The sequence below is a fragment of the Xiphophorus couchianus genome, chromosome 14, assembly GCF_001444195.1.
Source record: "Xiphophorus couchianus chromosome 14, X_couchianus-1.0, whole genome shotgun sequence".
Lineage (NCBI taxonomy): Eukaryota > Metazoa > Chordata > Actinopteri > Cyprinodontiformes > Poeciliidae > Xiphophorus > Xiphophorus couchianus.
The window spans coordinates 19,067,425-19,094,621 of record NC_040241.1 but is presented as its reverse complement, the minus strand read 5'-3'; the positions used below and the strand labels follow the sequence as shown (position 1 = coordinate 19,094,621).

The 27,197-nt window shown below is 40.4% G+C and overlaps 1 protein-coding gene across 1 annotated transcript in view; it reads left to right on the top strand.

Annotated features, from left to right (window-relative positions):
* gigyf1a (GRB10 interacting GYF protein 1a) overlaps nucleotides 1-26,878 on the top strand; it is a 33,276-nt gene extending 6,398 nt beyond the window's left edge. Inside the window, exons 2-26 of the mRNA XM_028039320.1 lie at nucleotides 822-1,468; nucleotides 1,552-1,615; nucleotides 4,003-4,132; nucleotides 4,254-4,349; nucleotides 4,505-4,622; nucleotides 7,059-7,167; nucleotides 7,439-7,638; nucleotides 8,557-8,786; nucleotides 10,066-10,186; nucleotides 10,280-10,474; nucleotides 10,821-10,990; nucleotides 12,519-12,684; nucleotides 12,763-12,986; nucleotides 13,987-14,087; nucleotides 14,192-14,292; nucleotides 14,374-14,447; nucleotides 14,583-14,720; nucleotides 15,555-15,749; nucleotides 15,835-16,046; nucleotides 16,169-16,326; nucleotides 16,946-17,109; nucleotides 17,515-17,559; nucleotides 17,892-18,036; nucleotides 19,565-22,902; nucleotides 23,922-26,878. Of these exons, the coding sequence (XP_027895121.1) occupies nucleotides 1,581-1,615; nucleotides 4,003-4,132; nucleotides 4,254-4,349; nucleotides 4,505-4,622; nucleotides 7,059-7,167; nucleotides 7,439-7,638; nucleotides 8,557-8,786; nucleotides 10,066-10,186; nucleotides 10,280-10,474; nucleotides 10,821-10,990; nucleotides 12,519-12,684; nucleotides 12,763-12,986; nucleotides 13,987-14,087; nucleotides 14,192-14,292; nucleotides 14,374-14,447; nucleotides 14,583-14,720; nucleotides 15,555-15,749; nucleotides 15,835-16,046; nucleotides 16,169-16,326; nucleotides 16,946-17,109; nucleotides 17,515-17,559; nucleotides 17,892-18,036; nucleotides 19,565-19,632 (3,195 nt within the window). The 5' untranslated portion in view covers nucleotides 822-1,468; nucleotides 1,552-1,580 and the 3' untranslated portion in view covers nucleotides 19,633-22,902; nucleotides 23,922-26,878. The remainder of the gene's footprint in view (nucleotides 1-821; nucleotides 1,469-1,551; nucleotides 1,616-4,002; nucleotides 4,133-4,253; nucleotides 4,350-4,504; nucleotides 4,623-7,058; nucleotides 7,168-7,438; nucleotides 7,639-8,556; nucleotides 8,787-10,065; nucleotides 10,187-10,279; nucleotides 10,475-10,820; nucleotides 10,991-12,518; nucleotides 12,685-12,762; nucleotides 12,987-13,986; nucleotides 14,088-14,191; nucleotides 14,293-14,373; nucleotides 14,448-14,582; nucleotides 14,721-15,554; nucleotides 15,750-15,834; nucleotides 16,047-16,168; nucleotides 16,327-16,945; nucleotides 17,110-17,514; nucleotides 17,560-17,891; nucleotides 18,037-19,564; nucleotides 22,903-23,921) is intronic.
* Nucleotides 26,879-27,197: the final 319 nt, after the last annotated feature.

Sequence of the window (27,197 nt, the reverse complement as noted above, 5' to 3'; positions counted from 1 at the left end):
TACAGTCATCTGGACCACAATCACTGGGCTTTAGTGTTTAAAAAAAATAAAAAAAAGGTGTTAATAAAGTCCTACCTATGCTGGAAAGTTGGGCGCTAAAGCGTCAAAAAGCCACAGCGCTGGCATTGAACCTGGCAACGGAAAATACCGAGACGCGTCCGCGCTTTCATTCTTACAAGCCAGTAAAAATGAGGGACTAAAATGTCAACCTGGAGTCCAGCTGAAAGTCCAAACATGTGTTTTGTTTATTTTTCTGCTAAGTTACCCTGAACGTAAACGGGATTCAAGATGAAGGAAAGTAGACGAACCGAATAGCTTAAACATGAGGATGTGATGCTCGGACCCAGTGGCATGACTTATTGAAAATAAGTTGCCTAGATGTTTTTGTTTCCATGACATTTCTCAGGAATTATCCCCCGTCCAGCTGCCTGGCTTAAGCAGCAGCTGGCTCACGGCGCTACTGAAATAGGCCGCTAGCATTTCTGGATGGAAAATCTCCCTTTGCACATGAAAAAACACGGTGCTTTGACCGAGCGGTTGACAAATGCAGTTTTTAATTTGTTCTGTGGAGAAATGCCACGGTGCCTTCCTCTCTGCTCATCTCGCCGTTGCTGGTGGATCACACTATGTCGGTGCTTCCGAGCGTCCCGGCCGCGCCGGTAATGATAGCATGTCGAGGCTTTTTGCCTCGGAAGAAACTAAAAATAGCAGTTTTCGTCTCATCTGGTGTGAATACGTCCAAGTGTGCATTTTATATCCTGGGATTTTCTTTTTAAATTTCTCCGATCCCGTCTCTGAATCTCTGCTTTTTTTCTTTCCAGGCGTGCAAAGGGAGGAGGACAGGAAATTAAGGAGCTACCTCGAAGGTCTCCGTCAATCCACATTTCAGCTGGAGCGAGAGGAGAGGAGGCGCAGAGGAGGAGAGAAGGCCGACGAGGAGCGCGAGTCGTGCCTGCTTTTGGCAGCTGTTCCAGCAGCCGCTTGTGTTGTTTTTCGGCTGTTCGGTTTTTTTTTTCTCTATTTTTCCTCCACCTTGCGTTTCCCTTTCTTTTTTTGATGAACCGGTTCATATTTTTAACTTTAATGTGAGATACAACTGCTGTAAAACGAAAGAACGGAAACATTATATCTTCAAGAGAGTTTTATTTTTGTTCCATTGTCGATTTCCGAGGTTCTTTTTGGGTTTTTTTCTTATGTTTTACAACTGTTTTCAGCTGTGAGTAGCAGGAGCTTCCATTCTCCAAACGATCATCAAAAGCCCTTCCTTCCTTAGTTAGGACCTGATAACCTGGTATTCCTGAAGCACCTGAAACTGGCAGCTATTCTCTTGGTCTTTATGTGTTTGGGGAGTTGTTCTGTGACCACAGCTTAAGCACCACTCAGCCTTCTAGTCACCTAAGCCTAACTAAATCCAGCCAGCTCTAGCCTGGTCCAGCCCAGTCCAGCCTGCTCCGATTATTTGGACAGGGTAAGAAAACCTAAACAACTCATCATTTTCCTGTTTTTATTTGGCCTAGATATGTCTTAAAATGTAAATATTTTCCTCCTCAGATACTCAGTTCTGTGTGGACGTGAGGAATATGACTGCTGAGACTCTAAACTTCGGCCCAGAATGGTAACTACTGGTTCGCAGTTCATGTCCATGTTCTCACATCATTACTGTAGGTTTCTCCTTTTTTTTAGTTTACTTCAAGACTTTATTTTTTAATGTTTTACTCAATTCATCAACATTTCGAAGCACAACAGCTTAAACATCTTGACTGAAAAGGTTGAGGCAGAAGCATTAGGTTTATATTCATGCCAGTCCTACACATGAAAGCGAACCAAACTGCCACTCATAATCATTTAATTATATATAACCTCCTCCCCACCCAAAAAATAACATTTTGTTATAAAAATCACTAAGCCAAAACATTGAAAAAAAAAAAACAATTCAAAAGACAAAATAACACTTTAGTTGTTTACGGTATGTAAAGTAATGTCAAACGCTTCCTTCCTTCATTTTCTTCTTTTTTTTTGTCTGTCCTGGCTTCATCCATCCATCCTGCTCTTTTTATCCCTTTTTCCACTTTTCTTCTTTCCATCATTTGTTGTCCTACATCCCTCTTTGTCCTTCCTTTCCCATCCTATGTCCTTTCTTGCATCCTCCTTTCCTTCCTCCCTCGTTTCCTCCTTTCACCCTTTCATCATTTCTTCATTTCCTCCCCTCTCTTAGTCCTCCTTCTTTCTTGTATTTTCCTGACTCCATATTGACATGAACAGAATTGTTTTTACCCCTCTTTAATGAGTGAAAACCCCACACTGGCCCCTGAATTAACTTGAAACTGACAAAATAAATTATAAAAATTTACTCAGAATGAATCAATGAAAATCAGACATTGACTTTGAAATGTAGTTCAACAGAATCCGTTTAAAAGACGAACTAAAATGTGTAGAAACCTTTTTCTGCAGCAGTGAACAGGTTTATTTACAGTAATGGTCGATTTTTAGTTAAAATCTTATTTAAGTTAAAATGGAGGTAGGTCTTTGTGTCGCTGCTCTGGCTGTGTGTGTAGCCGTTCTGAGCGGGTCGGTTGGGGTTTGGGTGGGGGTAATCCCTCTGTCTCCATCGCTCTGGGACTTCTGTGTGCTTTCCTGACTCCCCGCCAGCCTCGCAGGATATTCCCCTCCTCACACATCTGCATCAGCTCTCCTCGTTTTAATCCAGCGACGGAGCCGGATCAGCGCGCGGCGCTCGCCGCTAACAGCTGCCCAGCCCGAATGTTTACAAGGCTTTTTATGCCTGTTGGCTTTCCAGAACTATTCACATCGTTTGAGGTTGTGCTGCCTGGCAGCGGGTCGGGCGACATGTCTGTCACTGCGGCTGAACTCAAAGTGAAAACGACCCGCCTGCGAGGATTTATGGTTTACTGGAGCAACTATTACAAAGAAGATGATGTTGAGATTAAAATATGTGGAAAGCATTCCAGTCCTTTCCCTTTCATTAGAGTAAACACAAGTGGAGAGCCTGAAGTCACCTGGAAGTGTTTGGAACCGCTCCAGGATTCCCATGCAGCCTGGGAAAGCCTGGAATTTAGTTTACTTCCAAATAAAAGAAGAGTATAGAAAGATATTAGTACCTTCTGTCTTTTCTTTTTTTTCTCTTCCTTCTTCCTGTTTGTGCATTTCTTCCTTCTCTTCATTTTCTTTTCTTTCTTCTTTCATCTCCTGCCTTCTTTCCCTCCATTCTTCTTTTCATTTTTATTTTCTCCCTTCTTTCCTTGCTTCCTTCTTCCTTTCATTTCTATTCTTGCTTTCACTTCCTTTCTTCTTTCCTTCTGTCTGATCCTTTCTTTACTGTTCTTTTTTAGAATTTTCTTCCTTTCTTTTATTTCTTTTCTGCTTTCCTTCTATCTTTCTTTCTTTCATTTCCTTCCTTCTGTCTATCTGTCTTCCTTCCACCTTTTTGTGTCAGTCCTTCATTTTGTGTCCTTCCTCCTTTCTTCTGCTGCCCTTTGTCCTTCCTTTTCTTCCTCCTCTCTTTGTGTCATTATCTCTTTCCTCATAATAAACCTGAACAGCTGCAGATAAATCTGGATTTTCTCAGTAATAATGTGTAGGAATGCTGCCTCTCCCCTCATGATGCTGGTTGCCTCCATCCAGCCTCTCCTGAAGCTCTCTTTACCTTTTCCATTCCTCTCCACCTCTGAGCCGCATCTGGTTCCGATATGAGCCTGCTAATCAATGCCAGCCTCTGTGCCGGCTGTGAATGGAGCCATTGTTGAGCCCTTGGAAAGCGGCCCACTTGTAATGGCTTATTAAAATGAAATCCTCAGCTTGGAAAGCCACTATATCTTCAGAGCAGAGCCCAGTGTGTCACTAGAATCTGACAAATTAGCACAGGATGGATGGAAAATAAAGACTAAAATAAACGACAGAGGAATACAACTTGTTTCATATCTTTGACTCGCATTATTATTAGAAAAATGATCTGTGTGTGTGTGTGTGTTTTTCTTTCTCCAGGCTTCGTGCACTGTCCAGTGGGGGGAGTGTGACGTCTCCCCCTCCTTCCCCCGCCATGCCAAAGTACAAGCTGGCCGAGTATCGCTACGGCCGAGAGGAGATGTTAGCACTTTATATCAAAGACAACAAGGTCAGAACATTGTACATCAGGTCTATGTTTCTTTGAAAAACTGTGCAAGAGACCCAGACACCTACAAACTGCTCTGCAGCATAGAAAGGCTGCTTCTATTTTTATTTTTGTGTCTCTGCAGGTCCCAGAGGACATGCAGGATAAGGAGTTTGCTGCTATTTTGCAAGATGAGCCCATGCAGCCTCTGGCACTGGTGCCTCTCACCGAGGAGGAGCAGGTCTGCCTCCTCACACACACGCACTCTCTCTCGCTCACTGATAATCTAATGTTGGCTCGTTCCAAACCTTGTTTTATCCACTAGAGCCGCTAATCTAAAGAGAGAGTTCACATTTCTGACATTCTTTCGCCTTCCTTCTTCCGCTCTGTCTGCAGAGGAACTTCTCCATGTCCGTGAACAGCGCGGCAGTGCTGAGGCTCATGGGAAAGGGAGTTGGAGGGCCAGCACCCGCCGGAGTCGTCCGTGGACGAGGGGCCGCTCGAGGTGGGCGAGGTGAGGTCAAACCTAAAGCCTGGCTCTTCAAGCTAAGAAGTTTTAGGCCTCACAGCTTTCCGTACTTTATCCAAATTAGGTCTGAACTTACTGAATTTCAGACGTTTTCCAGGTTTTGTGACATTAAAAGGGTTGGGCTTTGGGTGGGGGTTATTCCCACTGGCATTTTTCATGATGGACCAACATGAAATGGTTGTAAAGTAGGAGTAGAAAATGTTTTCCAGCTCAACAAACCATGTTTAGAAGTGACTTAATTAGGTAAACTGATTCGATCTGAGTGTAATTTAATCTGCATAAATGCAGCTGCTTGGTGAAGGCCTTAGAGGCTTGTTAGAGGACATTAGTGGACAAATGAAGGAACTCGGTGAAGACACCAAACTCATGGTGGGAAACTGGTCAGAATTGATAAGGAAATTGATGCAGCTGGAATAAAACCTGCATCCATCTTCTTTTATGAAAAAGCTTATGTTTTTCTGTATTTTAAAATCTAAAAGCAGTTTCTTTAAAAATAACAAATTTCCTGAAGTAGTATATAAAAATACAAAAAAAAAAAAGGTTTAACATATGTGGCTTTAAACAAGTCTCATTCAGCTGGACTGAAGGCAAATATGGCTCTTGTGATTGTAAAGGTTCTGTCACATCTCAATAAAATATGTTGTTTGTAGTTGGAAGATAACAGAAAAAATGAAGCGGTTTTTATGCTTTTTATATTTGTACATTTGTTCGCTTAAATCTTCTAACAGCCGCTTCTTTTCTCACAATGATCCAGTTTTTGCTGAAAGTGTTTTTTATTTCTGTGGTGTTGTTTCATTGTCTACAACTAAATCCAGTGTATATGAAACCTGATTTCTATTATTATAAAGCTTTCTGCATACAGTCTAAAGATGATACTAATCGCATGCAAGAGTTAAGAAATATCCACATCAGTTGATACAGTAAGTTAGACATATTTATAAAATTGTTAAATTATCTTATTAAAGGTATTATTTCATAGTACATGTTGGGTTTTAAGTGTAAATAATTGTCTTAAATTAGTTTTAATGTAACTGCACCGAAACATGCAGAAGCCCTGTACCAGATTAGGAATAAAAACGAAGCATCTTAGCTTCAGAGCACTCAGGATAAATCAGCCAAAGCTTCCAACATCAACAGTGTAAAACGCCTGGCTGAAACTACAATAGCCATTATTTGAGAAAAGTAAACCAGTTATTTAAGGCAGCTCCTCAAGTGTTTGTTTCCTCTTTCATCCGCCATCTTGAAGCTGCACGCTTCCTCTCTGCGTGTGTAAATAAACGTCCTTTAGTCTCGCCACACCTGCGTGAAACCTCTGAGCTTCAGGAACTCACCTTCTCCACGCAGCGTAAACACTCGGCCTCTGCTCCAGCGGTGTGTGAGACGAGCTGCTGGCTAAACCGCAAACAACCTTCTCAAAGCCGAACTAATGTCAAATGTTTGGTTTGGCTCCGTTTGAGAGTTTATTTCATACCAAAAGGATTAAAATCTGTTGAGGGGGAGACAAAGAGCAACAATGTGTGGTAACTGCTTTCAGAACACCAATTATTTACGCTAACCAGACGAACCGAACTGAGTTTGCTTTAACCGATCCAAGGAGTTAAAATAACAAAGTCTCACTATTTATATAAGGAAATATTTGTGGCTTTGCAGCGACAGACAAAGCGAAGTTCATTCTTAAAGACTAAATGGTTCTGAGGAACAGGGAGGGAGAAATTCCATGTCATCTTCATTTTTGGGCAGAAAAATATCGAAAATAAACTCCCACATGTACTTAAGATGAGTTTTAAGTACAGAGATGAGTCATCTGTATGTTTTTTTTTCTCTGTCAGCCTGGGAAATTCACAAAAGGAAAGCCAAGCTATTTAAGATTTTAAAAAAAATAGATGTATAGTTTGTCAGATTAAAATGTCTTAAGTTGATTTACAAAATGTAAGTTACCTTTAAATACTTTACTCAAATGTCTTAAATCTCTCTAGCTGGCTAGCTTTTCCATTTAATGTAAATTTATCGCTGACACTGCTACTATGTAAAATATGCAGTTACCTTTTGTACATTTCTGTTGCTCTAGAGGGTTTAAATTTCCTTGTTAATGGTCTTAAAAGATCTTAAAGTTAAATTTGTGTTGTTGAAATCTGCAGAAACCCTCTGTGGTATTTCAATGTGGTTACGAAGAGATGAACCACATTTTCATCTTTTATGTCTCTACCACCTTGTGAGGAAGGCATCATTTGCTTCCAGAGCGAAATGCAGAGCTCTTAAAATATCAAGCTATCACATTTTGATCCAAACAGCTTGTTTGTATCCAGAGCTTTAATCTGAGCCAGAGCGACTTCGTTTTGTTCCAACACCGACTGTTTTTCATGTGTTCTGTTGTGTTTCCGTCCGGCCGGTAACCGTACTGCTGTTTGTTATGAAACGCAGGCCGAGGCCGCGGCGAAGGGGGATTCTACCAAAGAAGTATTGAGGACACCGAGGTGGGATTTGGTCGCAACGTCCGAGAGATTCACCGCAGCCAGAGCTGGGACGACCGGTAAGAGGAAACTGGAAATGGTTAAAATAAAGCTTTTTTTTGTCCTTGGAATGTCTTTGCTCATGTGGTTATCTCACATTCACAGGGATAATTTCCCATCTACCTTTACTGAAATTATATATTTTCTTCGCTCATGAGTACAAAAGAATCAGGTTGCTGCTTTGATCCAAATGTTCTCCTCCGGCATAAAAAGCGAATAATGTTGTGGCCTTTATCTCCTGTTTGCTCCATAACCGGTGCAATTTTCCTCCCATTTCCCGCCTTTCCTCAGGGGCGAGCGACGGTTTGAGAAGCCGCTGCGGCGGGAGGTGGGGCGGCCCAGTTTCGAAGAAAGCAGCGGTCCCGTGGGTCCCGTGAGGAAGGAGTACACAAGGGCTGACAGCGACAACTGGCGCACGCTCCGTGAGGAGCAGGAAGAGGACGAGGGCGAGCCGGGAACCAACTGGAGGCTCTCTGGATCCCGCAGGGACGGTGGGGAGACATTCAGTGAAATCTCAACGTTTTATTAGGAGGGGAAAAAAATTAAACTGCAGTTTTTGCTTTCAGACACAAATGAAAGAAGCTTTATTGACCAAAAACTTTAGATTATTGTGTTGCCACAGTAACTGATTTCAGGTACAGTTAATTGATACAAAAGCCTAAGAAGTGTAAGCACTCTTTTATGTATTTTAATGCATATATTTACTAGAATCATCACCTAATGCACAAAAATGTTTTAACTCTTTAATAAGAACTGATAAGAGCAGGCTGATTAAACATACGCGCTGTGAGTGCTTTTATTTATTTATTTATTTATAAGTTAACTTGATGTGCCTACAGTGAATATTTTTTGTTTGTTTTGCTGCGTGGCAGTCCTGCACATTAAGGAGTCTATACTGACACCTAGAGGTCATAAAGAGATTTTCACAGGACAAGTTGAAAACCGTTACATTTAGGAGTCCTGCAAGTATTGAAATTAAAATCAGTGTTTTCCAGATATGAATGAACATCCAAAACAGTTTGGTACCAGGATGAAAAAATATATATTTTAAAAATGTATATATATATATAAGTATTTTCCAGATCTGGTTTAGTCAAGGATTGTCAACATGCAAGATTCTGTTCAGTTATTTAAAAAAATTAAATTTTGGAAAAGTTGGGAGTTTTAAGCAGGAAATTGCTTGTGCAGCCACAGACAGTCACAGACATTTACTTACATCATGTAGAGCGTTGCCATGACAGCATTTTCAGAAAGTGGCACTTCTTTAGTACTGACAAGTTGACTCCTGCACCTGTAGATGTTTCTAGGCTAAATGCATCTCAGACACTCGTCTCAGATTTAAATTCTGAACTAAACTACCGTTTCTTCTTACCGCATCAGACTAATCGTACAGTTTTGTGGTTTCTCAGATGGTGGTCCTCGCTCAGCGGGCTGGCGGGACCACAGCGGTCCAGGTGAAGGTCGGCGAAGAAAGTTTGATTTTGACTTCCGGGACTCGGAGGGTCACGGCGCTGGCCGCCGTCGCGCAGGAAGCGAGGGATTGGAGGACGACCGGGACGGCCTGCCGGAGTGGTGCACGGATGAGGAGGACGGAGAGATGGGGACGTTCGACTCCTCTGGAGCGTTCATGCCCTTAAAGGTACGTGTGGGGGGGGAGAAAAAGACTTTCTTGATTCAACTACTCAAGTTTTTCAAACCTGGAAGTTTTTTTTCAGTGATGTTGAATCAATGCTTTGCTGGCCTTTACAAGGTAATTTGTAAAGGTCAGCAGTGCTGCTTTTAATGCCACCCACTCGGGATGAAATTATGAAATGAGAATGAAAAGCTTCTTGTGACATTTCATGATTCATTCAGAGAGTCTTCTACAGGGACAAATCTTCAGATAGAAGTGTCTCTTCATTAAAAAACAAACCTACTTCAGATCTGTAATAATACAGGTCCTCTCCTCAAGTATTTCTAATTCTTTTGGGAGGAGGAGGTTTTGATTGATTGTGCTGTTGCTGTGCAAATGTTCCCCTAGTGAATCATGCGACTGCGATTTCTGAAGCCAGTTTAAAAAAAATCTCAGCCTGTTTTTATTTTCCTTGCAAAGCCACAACACTCTGTGCACATTTTTTTATTAATCCAATAAATCTGGGTTTTCTCCTTGACATTTTTTTACTTTTTACAACACTGACCTCCTTCCCGTATCACATGACGTGTGCTGTGCCCAGACAGAGAGCAGCCGAAACACAAGTCGTAAAATTTTATGACGTTCAAATTATGGGTGCACCAATTGCATCCTGACCTGCCAATTCCGATTTTGGTTGATGTGGATCTTTTTTTTTTTTTCTTAAAGTTTCTGAGTTGGCAACAGAGGAGTGACTATTGTTAACTGTCAGTAAAAACCTTCTCACAGCAAAGCAAAAGAGGACAGTAACTTTTGCAGAGGCGGATAAGATCGGCTTCACATTTAAGCATCAGTTGATCACTGATCTCCCAAAATTAAGAAAATCTGCACCAATTTATCGTCGCACCCTGAGTTAAATTTAACCTTTTGAATTTTTGAAACAAACAACTTTTTCTGTTTTCACAGATTGCAAATACGTAAATATGAACAAGTTGCATCAACATGAAGAGTAAACATGCTAGCCTTAACCAATCATAAAGGCAGCAGAACCAAGACACGAGTTTATTGGTTCTGTCCAGAAAAACCGTAACATTTGAAAAGCCATTTGTTCACTGAAGTGAGTTCAGTGATTTTAGTGTACTTTAACGCTGTTATGCTGTCATTTTAATGTATTGAAGTCGGAATATTTTGCAAAACGGTTTTTGTTAAAGACACTGATTGGGCCGTCTCCAATATTTAGATCTGTGAGCCTGAGGTTTGTTGTTAAAGTTTGTGACCTACTTAGTATTTTTTTCTCTTGTTCCATTAGAAGGGTGGTAAGGAGACAATCCTGGAGGAAGATTTGGACTTTAAGGGCATCGAGGACGAGGATGAGGACGACGGCTTCCTTGATGCAGAGAGGAACAATGGAGACGGAGATAAAGACAAGGGTGAGCAAAAATAAAACAGAATGCCTCATAACCCAGAGAGAGAAAAAAAACCCAGGAATCCTTATTCAAACTCTTTTCTTTTTGCTCATTTAGAGATTAAAGACCTCCTTCCTGCTGCAGGGGAAGAAAAGATGAAGCCAGCACCACCCTCCTCTTCCTCCTCCTCCCCCCCAGCCCACTGTGCCCCGCCATCACTGGAGCTCCAACCAGGAAGTGCTGGTCAGTTGATGGAGAACTCTCAGATGAACAACAGCCACTCTGTCAAGGCCGGCAGCGCCTCTGCTGATGGTGGGTTTCCAAAGACAGAAACTTCTAGATGTTTATTATTATTATTATTATTATTCTTAGTTTGTTTAATCTGAAGTAACTTCTACTTGAATTTAATCTGAAACCAAATGTTTTTATTAAGTTTCCAAACAAAGGACAGGTTCTGATTCGTGTCTCTGGTCCAACATATTTTTGTCGTCGAGGATTCAGTTTGGTTTTGATTTGGTATATTTTTATCCCCGGTCATCTAACTGTTTATTGTTTTTGCTGGATGGGCCCCGGAGCCGGCAGGCGGCTCTGCTGCTCCTCATCAGACGAGCTAAAAATAGCCGCCATTGTTGAACTGCTTGTTGTTTTTCTGTGTCAGACCTGGCCTCGGTGGGGGGCTCCAAGTCCCAGCTCAGCCCCAGCGTCGCCATCGGCAACGCCTCCACCTCCTCCAACCTACCTCCCCCACCCTCCTCCTCTGCTGCTCCGCTCCTCCCTCCTTCTGGAGGAGACCCCGAGGACGATGAAGGCCTGAAACACTTGCAACAGGTTTGGATACTAAAATAAATAATTTGAGTATTTCCAGCGTTGACGTTGCAGCCAGCCTGACAGGTGTGTGCAGTTTGACTGTGGGCACTGAGAGCCGGGCTGTTTGTGTAAACAGGAGGGTCCTTGTTGTTGCTTCCAGCTTCAGGAGGAACACACAGTCCCACACATCGGCAGCGTCAGGAATGCGTTTAAAAAGAGTGAAATGAAAACAACCCGGCTCCATTCCCAGACTGTTTGAAAGCTGTTTTGGTTTAAGAGCCCAGTCGTCTCAAAGCTTCTAGAAATGTGTAGATCATCTATTTAAAGTAAAAAGTATAGAAAATGCAAATAAGAAGAAGCAAGACTGTTTCTTTCTGACTTGATCTGTCATGTAGTTCCTCTAATCATTCCTTTTTTCTGTCCTTTTCTATCCTGGCTTTGTTTTTCTTAAATTTTTTGTTCTTCCGTCTTTTCTTCCTTTGTCGTTGTGTCCTCTTATGTCTATATTTTTGTCTACCCTGGCTTTGTATCCTTCTTTCTTTTTTCTTCTTCCTTGTCTTATGTTCCTTTCTTCCTTGCATCTTTGCTTTTCTGTCCATCCTTCCTTATTTCCTTTCTTCCTTCCTTTCTCTTTGTCATTGTTTCCTTCCATTTATTTATTTTTATCTACTCAAGCTTTGTCTTTACTTCCTTTCTATTCCTTCCTTGAGTCCTACTTCCTTTCTCGCGCCCTCCTTATGTCCATCCACCTTTACATCCCACAGTAATGTTGTCATATTTAATGCATCTCTGTGCAGCATGTTGCTCCTGATATTTATCAACTTCAGATTTTATGTCAGAATTGTGGTTGATTAACCTGTTTTAAATTCGCAAGGCTTTAATTTAATTAGTGGACTTACTGACAAAGTTATTGGTTATGGTTTTGTTAATGATTGGGTAACATTTAACTTTTCCTGATAAAACTATTTTAAAAACACTACGATTAATTTTGTAGTTGACAGGGGCCCCATTTCTGTTCTATTTTTATAAGAAAAATAAAACTATTTTTTGTGGGAGGGCCCCCTGTCAGTCAAGAGTCTTTGGAATTGTCCTAACTTTTCCCCTTATATGGCACCCCTGCCAAGACAACAAGATATCTTAATGGATACACTTTGTTTAAAATTAATTTTAGCTCCACAGTTGTTTGAATTTTGAGGTGACTTTACTATGCTTTTAAATTTTAACCACCATGAAGCAATCTTAGATTATTTTCTTTTAGTTTGTTCTGGACAATACTTCGGTGGGCAGCAATCATCCTCCTGAGATTACTGCTGCCTCATAAAGTCTAAAAGTGGTTTGTTATAAAAGATTTCCTCTATTCAGCTGGAATATTAAAAGCAGGTTAAAAAGCTGCAACATTTCTGCAGTAGTATATGCAATTTTCATAAAGAGTGATTTTTGTACCTAATTACACAGAGCTGTTGGAAATAGAAAGGTCTGGAAGATTGGTTTGAGGGTTGCCCGGTGGAAGCGAATATTAAGTACTGGCCATGTTCTGACCTTTGTGCAGGAGGCAGAGAAGATGGTGGCGTCGCTGCAGGACACGTCCATGGAGGAGGAATGCTTCACGCATTCTCTGCAGCAGCAGGAGAGCCGGAACACAGCGGCTGCTCTGCCGCTGTCTCACGAAGCCGCCATGAAGTGGTTCTACAAAGACCCGCAGGGAGAGATCCAGGGTATGGTTTCATCACTGCGACCTGTGAACATTACTAACCAACCCGGAGCTTAACCTGCGGGTTTCCTCTGCTCCGCAGGGCCGTTCACCACGGTGGAGATGTGCGAGTGGTTCCAGGCCGGCTACTTTACCATGACGCTGCTGGTGAAGCGGGGCTGCGACGAGGGCTTCCAGCCCCTGGGGGACGTCATCAAGATGTGGGGCCGCGTGCCCTTTGCCCCCGGGCCCTCGCCACCGCCGCTGCTGGTGAGGCAGCTCCCGCCAACGCAGCGATCGCAGACCAGCCGGGGATCCTCTGGGACGGTGGGTTCCACCTCAGACTGCAGGGTTTCTTTCCTCTTCAGCTTAGAAACAGAGCAGGACGTTTTTCTCACCAGCTTTGTGTTTAACTGCAGCTAGTCATCCTGATGCTGGGCAGCAAAATGATTTTGATTCTTTGAATTTTTTATTTTTGAAGATTAAATTCTGGGAAAATCTATATCTTTTTCCCCACCAATGCACTCTTTATTTTTTCAAAGTTCAGAGTGATTTCAGCACACTCAGGCCGGCCATCTTGTTTAACAAGCGCGTTTTACAGCTTCTATTTATTTGGACTTTGAATTCAGGTCAGCTCTACTACAGAATACAGGCAATAACTTTTATTTTCTTACTTTATTTTCTTATTTACTCATGAGGATATTGTTGTAATTGTACCAGAATTAAGTCTCACTTTGACAAAAAAAAAAAACCAACACAAAAAAAGTACAAAACATTAAAAAGAGGAATGTTATTCATCATGTGAAGTTTGGTATACGTTTTTCTGATAATAGTTTAATACCGATGTGTTAAAGGATTAAGTATTTGTATTCGGTATTATCAGTAACAGTAATTTGAACTGATTGTGTAAATGAGTCTGTTTTGAAGAAAGATCTGTACAAACTGAGCTGGAAATGTCATGATAAATAACTGTAGATGTTTTTTTTCTCATTGAAATTTTCTTAAAATTTAAAGATGTTTTGCAAATTGCATCTTTTTTCTGCTAATATTATGACTATATTCTGGTAATTAAACAAAAATTCTCATAGTTGGGCCCTAAAACTCTGCCATACAACTCCCAGAGGGGAAGATTTGAATAAAAGCCACTTTTTGAAAATATTTTCTTTAATTTCTTTTTTTAGAAAAGAAAGTGAAGAAAAAAAATCTTCCTGCCCTAACCTAATGTTAAACTGTAGGATCTTTTATGGTGGCATTTGTTTCATTTTTTGTGTGATGAAGCTGAAGATGCGTCGTCATGACAGCTGAGTTTCCATGTTGGATCTTTCAGGGGAACCTGGACCAGGAGCGGCTAAAGAAGCAGCAGGAGCTGGCGACGGCAGCTCTCTATCAGCAGCTCCAGCAGCAGCAGCTATTCCAGCTCATTAACAGGTTTCCTCTCAGTTTCCCTTTGGAATAAATCAAGTTTTATTGATTGAATTGAATGTTTAATGCTGCCGAATACTGAGCCATATGGACCTGTTTGTGTGTTGCAGGTGCAGTGAGCAGGGTATGATGCCTTCGATGAACCGGTCGATGTCAGTGCCAGATACAGGGCCCTTGTGGGACATGCATACCTCAGCTTCACAGTCGTCAGGTACAGTTGGGACCCTTTGCTTTACGATGCAAACAAAACATCGGATAAAATATAAACATAAGTGCTTTTATTCCCACTCAGGCGGTGAAGCCAGTCTTTGGGACTTAACAATGAATCCTAATACTCAGGGTCCAACTCTTGAACAGCTTCAGAAGGTCAGTTCCACTCAAACTGTGCTGTGATTGTGTTGGTGTTGACATACAGAGAGTGGCTGTTGTCGTATCGCCCAGCCATAGTTTTTGTCCAGACATGTCAAAATGTTTCTCTTTATTTTGACGTTTGCCCGTCAGCTCCAGGAGAGGCGAGACGCCGAACTCAGGGCGAAGCGCGAGGAGGAGGAGCAGCGCAAGAGGAGGGAGGAGAAGAGGAGGCAGCAGCAGGAGGAGCAGAAACGGAGGGAGGAGGAGGAGCTCTACAGACGCAAGCAGGTGAGAAAGAACAGCTTTAAAAATAACAAAGGTGGCGAAATACAGTCTGATCTCATGTAACATAGCTACAGCTCAGCAACTAACTAAGCAAGAACTATTTTAATAAAACAAAGTAATCAGATTTTTTTTTTTTGTTAAATGAAAGGCAACCAGTTTGCTTATTATTTTGGGCTCGATTGAAGAAAACTGAAAAAATATTTTGTAATTTCTCAGCAGTAAAAACAGGATCTAGGTCAGTCTCCATTTGGAAACACTTGTTGTGTTTAGCCAAGTTTAAAGACCGCAATTAAAAATCTGCTTAAAAGCAGATTTGGGTGCAACAGGGTGTTCTTTAGAGTCAATGACTAGTTGCCACGACAGCAGAATAACAGAAAGGATGGTCACTTTCTGCTGCATCTAACATTTTTTTAGTAGATTTTATTTTAATTTAAAACTTTTTTTTCTAATTTATTTAATTTTTGTAGTCAGTGGGTCACACAAAATCAGTCCAATGGCTACAAATGGCCTCCTGTCCCTACTTTGAACAGCCTTGCTTTACATGGAAGCTACTTTTTAAAATTCCTTCAACATTGACGCATTCCTCAGTTGTAATTTTTTTTTAAAAATCACACAGATCAACTTACTGGAGCTTATAAATTCTCATTTTAGAGAACTTATTTATCATTTATGTAGATTACAAATTTAGTTCATATTTAAAAGTCTTGAATTTGTCTTGCAGTAACACTGATTAAATTAAACTATTTCTCAGTTTAAAAACATTATATAATAAAATAGCAGTTCTGGTGTTTAAAAACAGTAAAAAAAAAAAATGTTTTGTGTGTTTTCTGCTGGTAGCGTCAGCAGCAGGAACTGCTCATGAAGCTGCTGCAGCAGCAGTCGCCCCAGCAGCAGGGATCTGCAGTGGGGGGCTCAGGGTGGAGCAGTGCGCCCTCTTCTGGCCTCTCTAAGGCAGGGAAGTCCCTGACCATGCTGGAGATGCAGGAGGCTGAGCGCATCTTAAAGCAGCAGCAGCGAGCGCAGCAGCAGAGGGTGAGTACCTTTTTTGGCATGAATGTGGGACGTTGTTGGAAACAGAACACACACCGACACATCTTGTTTAATATTCGCCTCGCAGCATCCTGGGCTGTCCATGGGGAGTTCCTCCATGGGCGGGCAGTGGGCCGACGGCGTGGGCATGTGGGGCGGTCTGGAGGGGAAGGGAGGAAGCGGCGGCTCCTCCAGCAGCATGGGGATGTGGGACGAGGCGGTGAAGAACCAGGCCGGCCTGCGGGGGAACACCAACAACAACCTGGGCCTGAAGAACAGCCGCAGCAGCCCCTCTCTGACGTATGCCATGCTAAACAGTCCACTCGGCACCAAATGAAACCCACTCATCCACTTCATCACAGATCCTTTTGTTTTCTCTCATTGTGATCAGTACATGATGCGCCTTTTGTTTTCTCTCATAGCGACCAGTACATGATGCGTCGTAAGAGAACGGAGGACGAGGAGAAGCTGCTGAAGCTGCTGCAGGGCATGAAGCCTCAGGACGGCTTCACCACCTGGTGTGAACAGATGCTGCACGCTCTCAACACCTCTGCCAACAACTCCTCTTCCTCTCTGGATGGTAGGAACGCCACCATTTTACCCATTAAGCTTTGCCAAGAGGCGGGGAGAGTTCAACCTAAATTTAGTTCAGCGAATTGAAGATATCATTATTATCTACACTGTTGCTGCTATTGATTGCAGCCCTGCAATCTTGCATTTCAGGTTATTTTCTTAGCCCGGCTCTGACATTTTGTGGATGTAGAGTCGTCTGCCAAAGATGAATGATGTCAACGTTTAAAAGTTTGAAAGAAACTGAGCTGAAGAAAAGTGATAACTTTACATATAGGGCTGCAACTAACGACTATTTTAGTAATCTATTAATTCCTCAATTATTCTGACAATCGGAAATACATTAAAAGATGGAAATAAACACATAATCCAATTCCTTTTATAAATCGGAAAATAAAAATTTTATTGCCTAAACTCCAATAACATCATTCCATTAGTGAATGTGATCCATAGGAGGAAATCAAGACATCTGCAATCTGTAGCTTGGAGGTGTAACAATCCGGCACTCTACTCTGTTTTATACAGTCAGAGTTGATGGCTATGAACGTCTGAAACAAAAACAGTTTGACTGCAGAATAGACTGGTTCTGCTGCCTCTAGTAACCGTGGTAACCTTGTGTGTCTGTTCAGTCGCCACCATCGTGGCGTACCTGAAGGAGGTGGAGTCTCCCTATGCAGTGCTGGATTTCATCCGGTCCTACCTTGGGGACACAGTGGAAGCCAAAGAGTTCGCCAAACAGTTTCTGGAGCGACGTGCCAAACAGAAAGCCAACCAACAGAGACAGCAGCAACAGGTACGCCTCTCCTCGGCCCCGAACAGCTTTTATAAACGATGCATTTCAGAAATATGATGCACAATAAAGGGAGATATCATGGTTTGTTTTGTTTTTTCACAATAAGCTTGTTGAGGTAGAAATATTAGATTTTATTTCTAGTAGCTGGACAGAGGAACACATATTTTAATAATATCCAGTCTTGCATGTAAAAATATGTTGTTGATGTATATCTTCTGCATTAATTTTGATAATTGATTATTTTCACAAAGGTGTGAAGTTCTGATATATGAAAGGATAAAGTCTAGGTTAAAAAATCTATTCTAATTATTCTCTTGAATAAAGTAATTTATCATGTTGTTCTGTTGAATTTATCAAAGCTTGTAATTAAATGTTTTATGTCCTTTCTGGTTGTTCGTTTTCCAGCTATCAAAAGAAGTGGGTGGGTTGAACATGAACTTCCCTCTGCAGGTAAATACAATTAAACCTGCCTTCTTTATTTCTACGTGCTCACAGTAATAGATATTAATGACTCAGTGGTTTGGTGGAATCTTTTATTGCCGAGTTTTCTCAAGGCTGCTGCATATTTAACTGATATCGCTCATCAACAAACAAAAACACACAGGTCACATCAGATACTTTAGTTTTTAAAGAAACATCAGTAAATGAAGGTTATTAGAAAGACAAAAATGTTCTTTTAGAAATATATATAAATATATATATTATTTGATACAAATGAGTTGTTCTAACTGATAAGAGGTGAGGTCATGTGGGTAACTTCTGTTTTTTTGTTTCACTTTAAGGACTCAATGCGAGGTATGAATCCAAGCACTCTGCAGTCCATGTTTCAGGCCAACCACATGGGCAAAGCTGGTCTCTATGACAACCAGGGAGGAAAGATGAAGAAGAAGCCACCCATGATGCTGCACTCTGATCCCAGCATCTTAGGTAAGCGACACCAGCCACTTTGATTTGATTCAGACTGAATTGGACATGGGCTGAATTTTAACTGGATGAGAAATTTGTTTGATTGTGCTGCAGTGACAGTTTGAGATAAACTCAAACGTTCTGTTTGCTTTCCATAAATGTAAAGTTGGAAAAAAAAATTCTATCATTTTAATGAAGAATTACATGATAGTATACTAATTTAATAATTTCAAAGTTGATTCTTGCTCAACAGGCTGCACACAAGTGGGTTGACTGGATTTGTTTATTTTACACACCCACACACACTTGTGTTTTCTCTCCCTGCAACACCAGGAGCATTAACACAAAGACCAGCAGCCTGTTACAAAACCCAAGCATATTTTTCTAACACATGTAAACAGAGGCTTGAAAATGTCGCACAAAGGGCAGCAATTTTTTCTATTTATATTCACTTCTGCCTTCTCTGTGCAACAGGACTAGATTTTGCATCTTAATATGTGTAATATTTCCATCTGCCTAGAGAGGTTTGTGGTTCTTTATGATTGCCACAGGAAATCCAGTTGATTTTTTACTGCCTTTAAAGATTAAAACATAGAGAATTAACCAACAGATAAAAAGAAGATTACTCTAAGAAACGGTTCAACATGTTGTCTTTGTTAATATATAAGCATATTAGCCTCATGAAGTCAGAAGGTTTTTTTTATTTCATTTTATGTTCTTTTTGGTGCATGGGTGACATCACTATTGCATCTCCTTTAAAAACTAATCAATTCAGTCAAAATTCATCAAAAAGTATTTTTTTATTTTTTTTATTTCTGACTATAGTGGATCCCTATTAGCCCATTTGTGGTTTAGTATTTGCAGACTTTTTTTGTTAAGCAACATGAGAATTTGAAACATGTAGGTCCATTGCTTCTTGACACTATTGCGAAACAGCCAATCCAGGAGCACCATGTGTTTTCCTTGGCTCTGATTGGCTGAAAACACAAGTGGGTGTGGGTGTGAGATGGAGATGAGGAAGACTGTTGGATGTTAGCTTCCGCAGTAAAAACAAGATGATTTTCACTGTTAATGCATTTTAGTGTATATTTGGTGTTAAGCTACTAAAATAGGCAGTTATAAGCCTTTTTAGAGGTCTCACGTTTTTACGAAATGTAGCTATTAGCAAAATAAATACTGAAATAATTAGGAATTGAACATACAGAAACTTGACGTTTTTATTTAATGAAATTTACACCTACTAAGTTAACATCTGTTTAGAATTGTGGATACATAGTTTTGTTTTTATTGTGATGTGTGCAAATGTCATTATTTACTCATTGCATTGTGACATTTTTGTCAGTTAAAGTGAGCAGGGAAGCCTGAACTTTAACTTCCTGGTTATGATGAGTAGAAAATGAATCCAATGCATAATAAAATCAGGCCATGCCCAAATTCAATGCAAAAAAGTGTCAAAATTAAGCAATGTAGAACGATAAATGTCAGGTGTGCGTTCATCTTGTAGAAACTGTGTGATCTAAGTGTTGTGTTGTGTGTGTCCCCCCTGCAGGGTACTCATTTCACAACACAGGCGAATGTCTGAGCATGAATGAGATGGAGATGGTGGAGGATTACTGATGTGACGCAGCGCAGCAGCAATAGCTACCTGAGGCCTTTTCTGTCTTTTAATCAGACAAACCTGATGACGAATGTGCACTGCTGGGGAACCGGGGTAGGGAAGGGTGGGGGGAATCGGTTTGGGTTGGGTTCTGGAAGGGAAGGGAGCAAAGCATGAGAGACGATGAAGGGTTAATCCCTTTATCTCCCTCTTGTTATTTAAAAAAAGAAAAACAGGGCTCCCTGCTGCACCAGTTGATCACTAGAGCAGGGGAGAGGGGGGGGTGAGCCGGGGGGAGGTGAGGAGGGGGTTTCCTCTGGCACTCAAAAGTTTTAAGCACCTTATTCTGAACTAATGCACTTTATTGAGATGGGATTTGACTAGTTGTTTAATTTCATGTGTACATTTGTGTTTGAAATCGATGCGCGTCCGACGACGCGTTTTCGCACACATCGCCGGCGCGCATCTGAACTGGAAGCGGGCGGGCGGGGGGCGGGGAGGGGGAGGAGGAGTCGACGGGACGAAGTTAGGTTTAGAAAAGTCAGGGGGACCTTTTTTAGTTTGAACCGTATCAGAAAGCAAATCCTTTCTCAAAAGACAAACACTGTTGATATTTCTCTTGTTGAGCTTTTTTTTTTACATTTATATGAAAAGTAAAGCTATTGAAAAAAGAAAAATGGAGTATAAAAAACTTGAAGATTTGCACTTGCCTAAAAAAAGAAATGACAAAAAAAAAAACAACAAAAAAAATCCAACAAATGGGGTTAGTTTATAGCAGTGAATATTTTTGTGAATGTGTGCGAGCGAGTGTGATCCAGTCTGCACAATGTTCTTTTTTTTCCTGTTGCTTACCGAGATGTATGAAACATAAAAGAGGCCATTTTTGTTTTTGTCTTATTTTGTTCAGTAATTTCTCCTCATGTTCAGAGTGTGAGTGTGTACACCCCCTTCTTTTGTTTTGTTTTTTTTTCCAAACGGGGGATTTCATCTGTTTGTTCCGAGAGTGTGACTGAACCAGAGAGAGAGGGCAAACTGCACAAACATCCTTTCTCTCACCAGCTCTTCATCTTCAGATAGATTCAAAAAAAAAAGAAAAAAAGATGCATACATTTTGTAAATGTTAGCTTTGTTCTCATGACATGATGGCTCACCGCTGGTTTATTTCCCTCTGCCTCTCTGCGGCCCTTAAAGGGCTGGCGGACGCAGCGGATCATGAGGGGGGAGTTGGCGCGTGTGCATCTGAGTGAGATTTTCTAAGTATGAATGAGAGTGTGTGTGGGTGTGTGTGGTTCAGAGGATGTGTTCATTTACTGTTCATAGAAGTGAGTTAAGACTACAGGTACTCATTTTGTATGTGCTTTTTTTTTTTCTACGTGTATGAATGCACATTTGTGCCTAAGAACTTTGATATAGGGTGCATGGCCATTGAGACATTAACTCTTTTCGAGAGCGGATGTGATGTGTGTCGGTGCTCAGCACATTGTATGTAAAGTTTGTAAGTTTATATCGTAAATATTTCTAGTTGTCTTTCGGGGGTGGGTGGGGGTGTTCGGGGTTTTTTTGGGGGTGGTGATCCATCAGAAAGGTTAGTCCAGTTCATTTTTTTTTTTCCTGGGGTGTGATCACGTTGCCTTTTGTCAGCTCTCGATCTTGTGAATGAAAGGTGTCGAGTTTCTGACTCTGGAAAAAAAAAATACAGCATCTTTTAATGTGCGACTGCACAGAAACGGTGCGAGAAATGTTAGCATATTGTGTTACTTACTCGTTGTTGCAATTTGATAATGACGAGTTGTTTTTTTTAATAAAAATATATATGGAATATATACATTATATACAAAGTTTAAAAAGTATTTGGACTAAGATAATGAGCACTTGGGGCTGCTATTTTTGTTGTGTGTTAATTTTTTTATTTTGTTTCCCTAATTTTTTTTTTGTTTCCTTGCCATGTGAAGTGTGTATTACTTTTTGTTTTTTTTTTCTTAAAACATTGAATGTATTCCAAAAAAAATTACAAACCCGTGCTGATAACAGATTTTGTTTTTCCTCAGAAGATTTCAAAAAATGGAAACAAAACAGAAAAAATAGCTTCTAAGAGGTTTTCATTTACACAGTGGGGAAGAAGAAGAAGAAATGGAAAATAAAAACTCTGGGTGGATACAGTTGAACACACTGCCTCTAACAATCCTGGTCGTAGTGACTCAGAATTAAAAAGAAAGGACTTATTTTCTATTCCATACTGGAGCTTTGGTTGTTTACAAGCCACATGGATAACTGTGGGTGCAGTTTTGTTTTAATTTTTAAAAGTTTTTTGTTTTAGTTTTTGTTCCCACATGAGGCGGGTGGGGTTTGCAAGTGCGCTTCTGCCATATGGACAATGAGTGGTGTTGGGGTCTTTTTTCTTTTTGTTTTGTTTTTTCTTTTTCTTTTTTTTTGCTTGAGGACGAGTGGCAGGAATCTGAACAGCATGGACAAACTCCTCTAAGTCGGCCTTGTTTATATATATATATACATATATACAAAAAAGAAACCTCGAGGATGGACTTTGTTTTCTGGATTGCAGGGCTAAAAGAGCCTTGAGGGAACTGAGAGGCCAAAAAAAATAAATGAATAAAAAAAGAGGAGGACACCTGATCTGCGCGCTCGTCTTCACCTCAACCCTCCCACGCACTCGCACCCTGCCCTCACCGACTCACCTATGCACTTTTGTTCATTCAAGCTGTGAGGTACAATTCTGGGGATGGGAGCACAATTTACAACAGGAGGATTGCTACGACTTTTGATTCAAGAAAAGGAAAAAAACAAAAGTCGCCGAAAAAGATATTCCCAAACTAAAAACGAGAGACTTCGAGAAGCCCCGTCTTCTCCCACCTCCTGTATATAAGCATATTTTTGTATTACCTTTCAAAGTAGAACGAGAGAAAAAAAAAATTGCAAATGGATGAAGGAAAAAATTTCATGAGACGTTAGACTGAATGTTCCTCATGGAAAAGAAACCAATAGTTTTCAATAGTTTTAAGTGGACTCGCTGCGAGTTTCCCTTTATATGCCACTAACCTTGAAATAATTGGGGGATGGAAGGGAAACGAGCGCGGACTGAGGCGTTGGATATGCCTACTGGTGGCTGCTTGTCAAAGCGGAGATTGGAGTGGCCACAAGAGTTTGATCAACTCGCACAGTCGAGAGCCGGACGCCGTTCTGAAGAGCCGTCGCCAAGGACGCTTCCACTTGGTTTTCCCAACCTGACGACGGCCTTCAGAGCGATGGAGCTCCTGCAGGAGGAGAGCTGCGTGGTAAGTTCTTTTAAAATACCTCACTTGGACATCTGACACTTCATCAAGAAGCCAATATTGGATTTGTCGTTTTCAATTCATTGTCTACAAACAGAAGCAACAAGTTTTACCCAAAATCTTTAACTTTTTTGGACGTATATCATGTAGAGTTAAACTTAGAAATTGTTTGCTTTTGGCTCCTCTTCTGGTTTTTATTGTTCTTGGCCACATCCTGTCAACCTTTAAAGATGTCTTTTATCGTTATGAAGAGGATGATATTCAGTTGTACACCTCAGTTCACCCAAAATCTCTGAATTCGACTGAATTTGAATAGTGGATGGCTGTTCAGTTTACTTCAATAAAGACAAACTGAAATATTTTTCTTTACACCATGAAAAGCATGTCTAAGATAAAGCAAACACTTTGGCATAACCTTTGATCCCAGTTTGACTTTGAATGCACGTGTCAAGTCTCTGGTTTGTTCCTGTATTTATCATCTGAGAAAATGCTGCTGTTTTACGTACTGAACAGGAAATAATTATACATGATTTTGTTTCATCGACCAGTTCATTGTATGTAAAACCTCAGAACAGTTGCAAGTTGTTAAAAATGCTGCTCCCTGGTGTCAAAATCCTCCAAGTTTTTACATGCGAGTCCAATCTTGGCGAAACGACACTAGATCTGGTTTATTTTAGAGTGAAAATTAAGATGTTCCTAACATCCAAGCCAGTTTCCTTTCTTTAGAGGGTGACAGTTGAGTTGTTCTCCCAAACTTTTCCAATTGGTGACACATCTGGTTAACATGAAAAAAATAATTAAAAAAAGGCCCTAGAGACATGCCAAGTGTTAGACTTTCACTGAGATTTTTAGACTTTTCAGCTGTTCTGAGTATTTGTCCGATAAGAAATGTGCCGCAGTCTAAAGTCAGTGGAGAAAAATTCAACCTCCACCCTTCTAAAGTAAGAACCGAGAAGTACGGTCAACCTTGGTCTAATTTGTGAATTGAAGTTGTTTTCTCTTTCTGTGTGTCCTCTTCTCAGGCGATTGGCTTTGCTTTATTTGCTGCCCTCTGTGACGAGGATTTAATCTGCAGCCGACCCATGAATCAGCTCGCCTAAACCTGCTCTTTCGAACTTTTACCCCAAGACACTTGTCTCGTCCTCGGACTGGGCAGGCCATCGGCATTATCAGTCGGACAGTTCATCGCCCATTGCGTTTGGCTCGGGGTTTGATCAGACGCTCTCTGACGAGGATAAGGGCAACAAAAAAAAGGGGGGGGAAGATGATCTCAACCTGAGACCTTGGAGAAATGGTTCTTCAAATATCCGGCCCCATCCTATCTAAGAGGTCTCGGACAAGAAAACGCAGAAAGATGGCGGCTTTTTGAAATCCCTGCTGCCGTGGAACTGGATAGACTTGTACAAAACAACAACAAAAAAAGACTCTAAACACAACTAAACACACAAACACGTCGCAGAAAATTCTCAAGTCCAAAGGAGCGGCAAACATACACTACATGCACATTTCCAGCAGAAGTTACACATAATAAGGATCCATAAATATCAACTCACAGAGACACAAACACAACAGCGCTCATCAATTCAAGTGGTGCGCTTTGTAAATAATGTAAAAGTTGGTTTGGATGACTTTTTTTTGTTTGTTTCTCATTGTGGGGTTTTGCTTTATTTCTTTGTTCAACATGCCTTAAATTGTATAGCAGAGTCTTGGATGACTAACTGAAAATGTTCTCAATGATAAAACTTAGTTGGAAACCATCTTGTTAACTGTATTCCGATTGAACAAAGTTTTCAACAGCGCTTTTGTTCTGTTGGCTAACAGAATTGTTGTGTATAGACCTCCTTACATATACATCCGATCACCTTTAAAAGTTACTAGCTAACTACAGAGTAGAGCGACAAGTCTTCAATTTTTTTTTCTTTTTCTAAATCTAACTTCGCTGGTGGTTGGATTTTTGTTGCTCTTTTGTTTTCATGAAAACGCAGAGTGAATTTGTTCGGAGTTGATTTGTTTTGTTGTTTTCTGAAGGTCTGTACTCTGGGGAGCTGAGCTGACCGGGATGCGTTTCAATAACCGGCCCCTCGCTGTGCTGCATCAGTATGCAGTTTGGGTAAATTTAGTCATCCTTAAATTTCAAATACGAGTTAGTGCATTTGGACTCTTTTTACACTCCAGGAGAATTGTATGATTTTAGAAAAGAATATATATATACTGTTGTGCAGATGTGAGAGAATCTCAGGCTTATTTACTCTAAAAGGAAGCTTTATAATTGGAGATCCATTGACCAAGGTTTTCATGATCAGTTCTGATATATGTATTTTTAAGATCTGGAATTCTGATTCTGTCATCTTATATTTTTTCTTTAATAACTTTTACAGTAAATAAGAAAAAAAACCATTTGCAGCAGATTACTTTGTAGAGGTAATAATTTTGAACGGATGTGACAGAATTGCAAGATCGCCATTTATGCGTCAGAGCCAGTGGCAGTTCCCACATTTAACCAAACACAAAACCTGCATCAGTGCTATTTTGGAAGCAAAACTCTGTAACACTTTTTATAATTTCTCAATAAGATCTAAAGTATTTATCGGTTTAATACCAGTCTTGGGGCTTGGCAACTTTTTTTTCATCCTAAGCCCAGCTGCAGATCAGAGACCAACTGTAGTCGGTAGCCGGATGCAGCGAGTTACTTTTTTTTTTTTTTTACAGTGGAAAACTCCAGGGGGCGCTGCTCGTCATTGACTGAACATGCAATTAAGCTATAAAAAGTTCCTTACGATGCAAAGTTGCAGCTTATTTTTTTATTTTTTAACGTGCAGATGTTACTTCTCAACCCACTCTAGTACATGTCGCTCTGGGTGGAGAGCGGTAAAGAAATACCACTGATCAAAACATGAGTTTAAACATTTCTCTGATTTTCATTAAATTGTCAAAGTACGTGTTTTTAGTTGATGTCGAAAATGGTGGGAGTTCTTATTTTTGCTGCATTTAATATGCAGGAATGGAAAGTATCCCTGATCTACCAATCAGAGCCGTTCAAAGAAAATACTGGCCCGATTCTTTAGAGGATTGATTTGCCCCTCTTTGTTTCTATTTGAAGGTGAAGAAGCCTCTTCGGTCCGGGGTGGTCAACTCCGGCGCTCGAAATCTACCATCCTGCAACTTTTAGAAGCTTTCCTTCTCCAACACGCCTGAATTTTCTCATAAACATGCAATTTAGCTCGGTAAATGACAGCTATTTGACCGAATAGCTTCAGGCAGAAGCTATTTGACCGAATAGCTTCAGGCAGAAGCTATTTGTGTTGAAAAGAGATTCGTCTAAACATTGCAGGATAGTAGATGTCAAGTCCTGGACTTGGCCACCCTTGATCTAAAAAGATTTGAAGCGTCAAGTGTTTTTAATCAGATTCTTTTTGTACCTTTGCAAACTACAGAATGTCATTTTTAATCCAAGCAGCTGATGACTATCGCCAACTTGTCTAATTATCGTCCTTAGCTATCATTGAGAAGTTGCAGAAGACTTAGGCTAGAATTGTTAAATTGCGACCAGATGTTTGAATTTAGCAAGATATGCATTTGCAAAAAAAAATTATTATTCAAAATCTACTTTAAGCAACTTTAGCATATTTTTAAGATGACATTTGGTAGTTTTAATGCACTGAAAAGGCTTTTAATAGTATATAAACTTCAGAAACTTTGTCCAAAAAGAAAAGGAAAAAAGGATGATTGGTTACACACTTATTAATTGATCATGTTATTCTGTTGCAGCGAATTTAAATCCGATTGTGATTTCACAGTAATTGTATCCCAGTCAGCTCAGCTCCCCTTTGATTTGAGTCTTTTGAATGTTGTTATAATAACAGCAAACTGTACATTTAATGAAACCGTTTCGGAAAAAGAACAAGTGAAAGAATGTGTAAATAGTTTGGCTCCTGTTTGAAGAACAAAATAAATACTAAATAAATGGCATTTAGCTGTTCCTTCTGTTTTTTCTTTTACAAACTCATCAGAAAATACAATATAGTTGCAGTTAATTTTGTCCAGTAATTTAATTTAAAATGTATACATTTACCACAGTGCTACATTTCAGCATACATTTCTGTGAATTTTGATGACTACGGTTATTGCATACTAACTAAAAATATTAAATTAATTTATTTGAAAAAAAAAAAAAAGACTTTGGACCACCAAAGAACAGTAAAATCTTTTTTTCCCCCTTTTCTTAGTCCAGGTAAGACACAATTACGGTTACTTTTAGTTTAGAATGGATTTTACTTCACATCCTTTGAAAGTGTCAA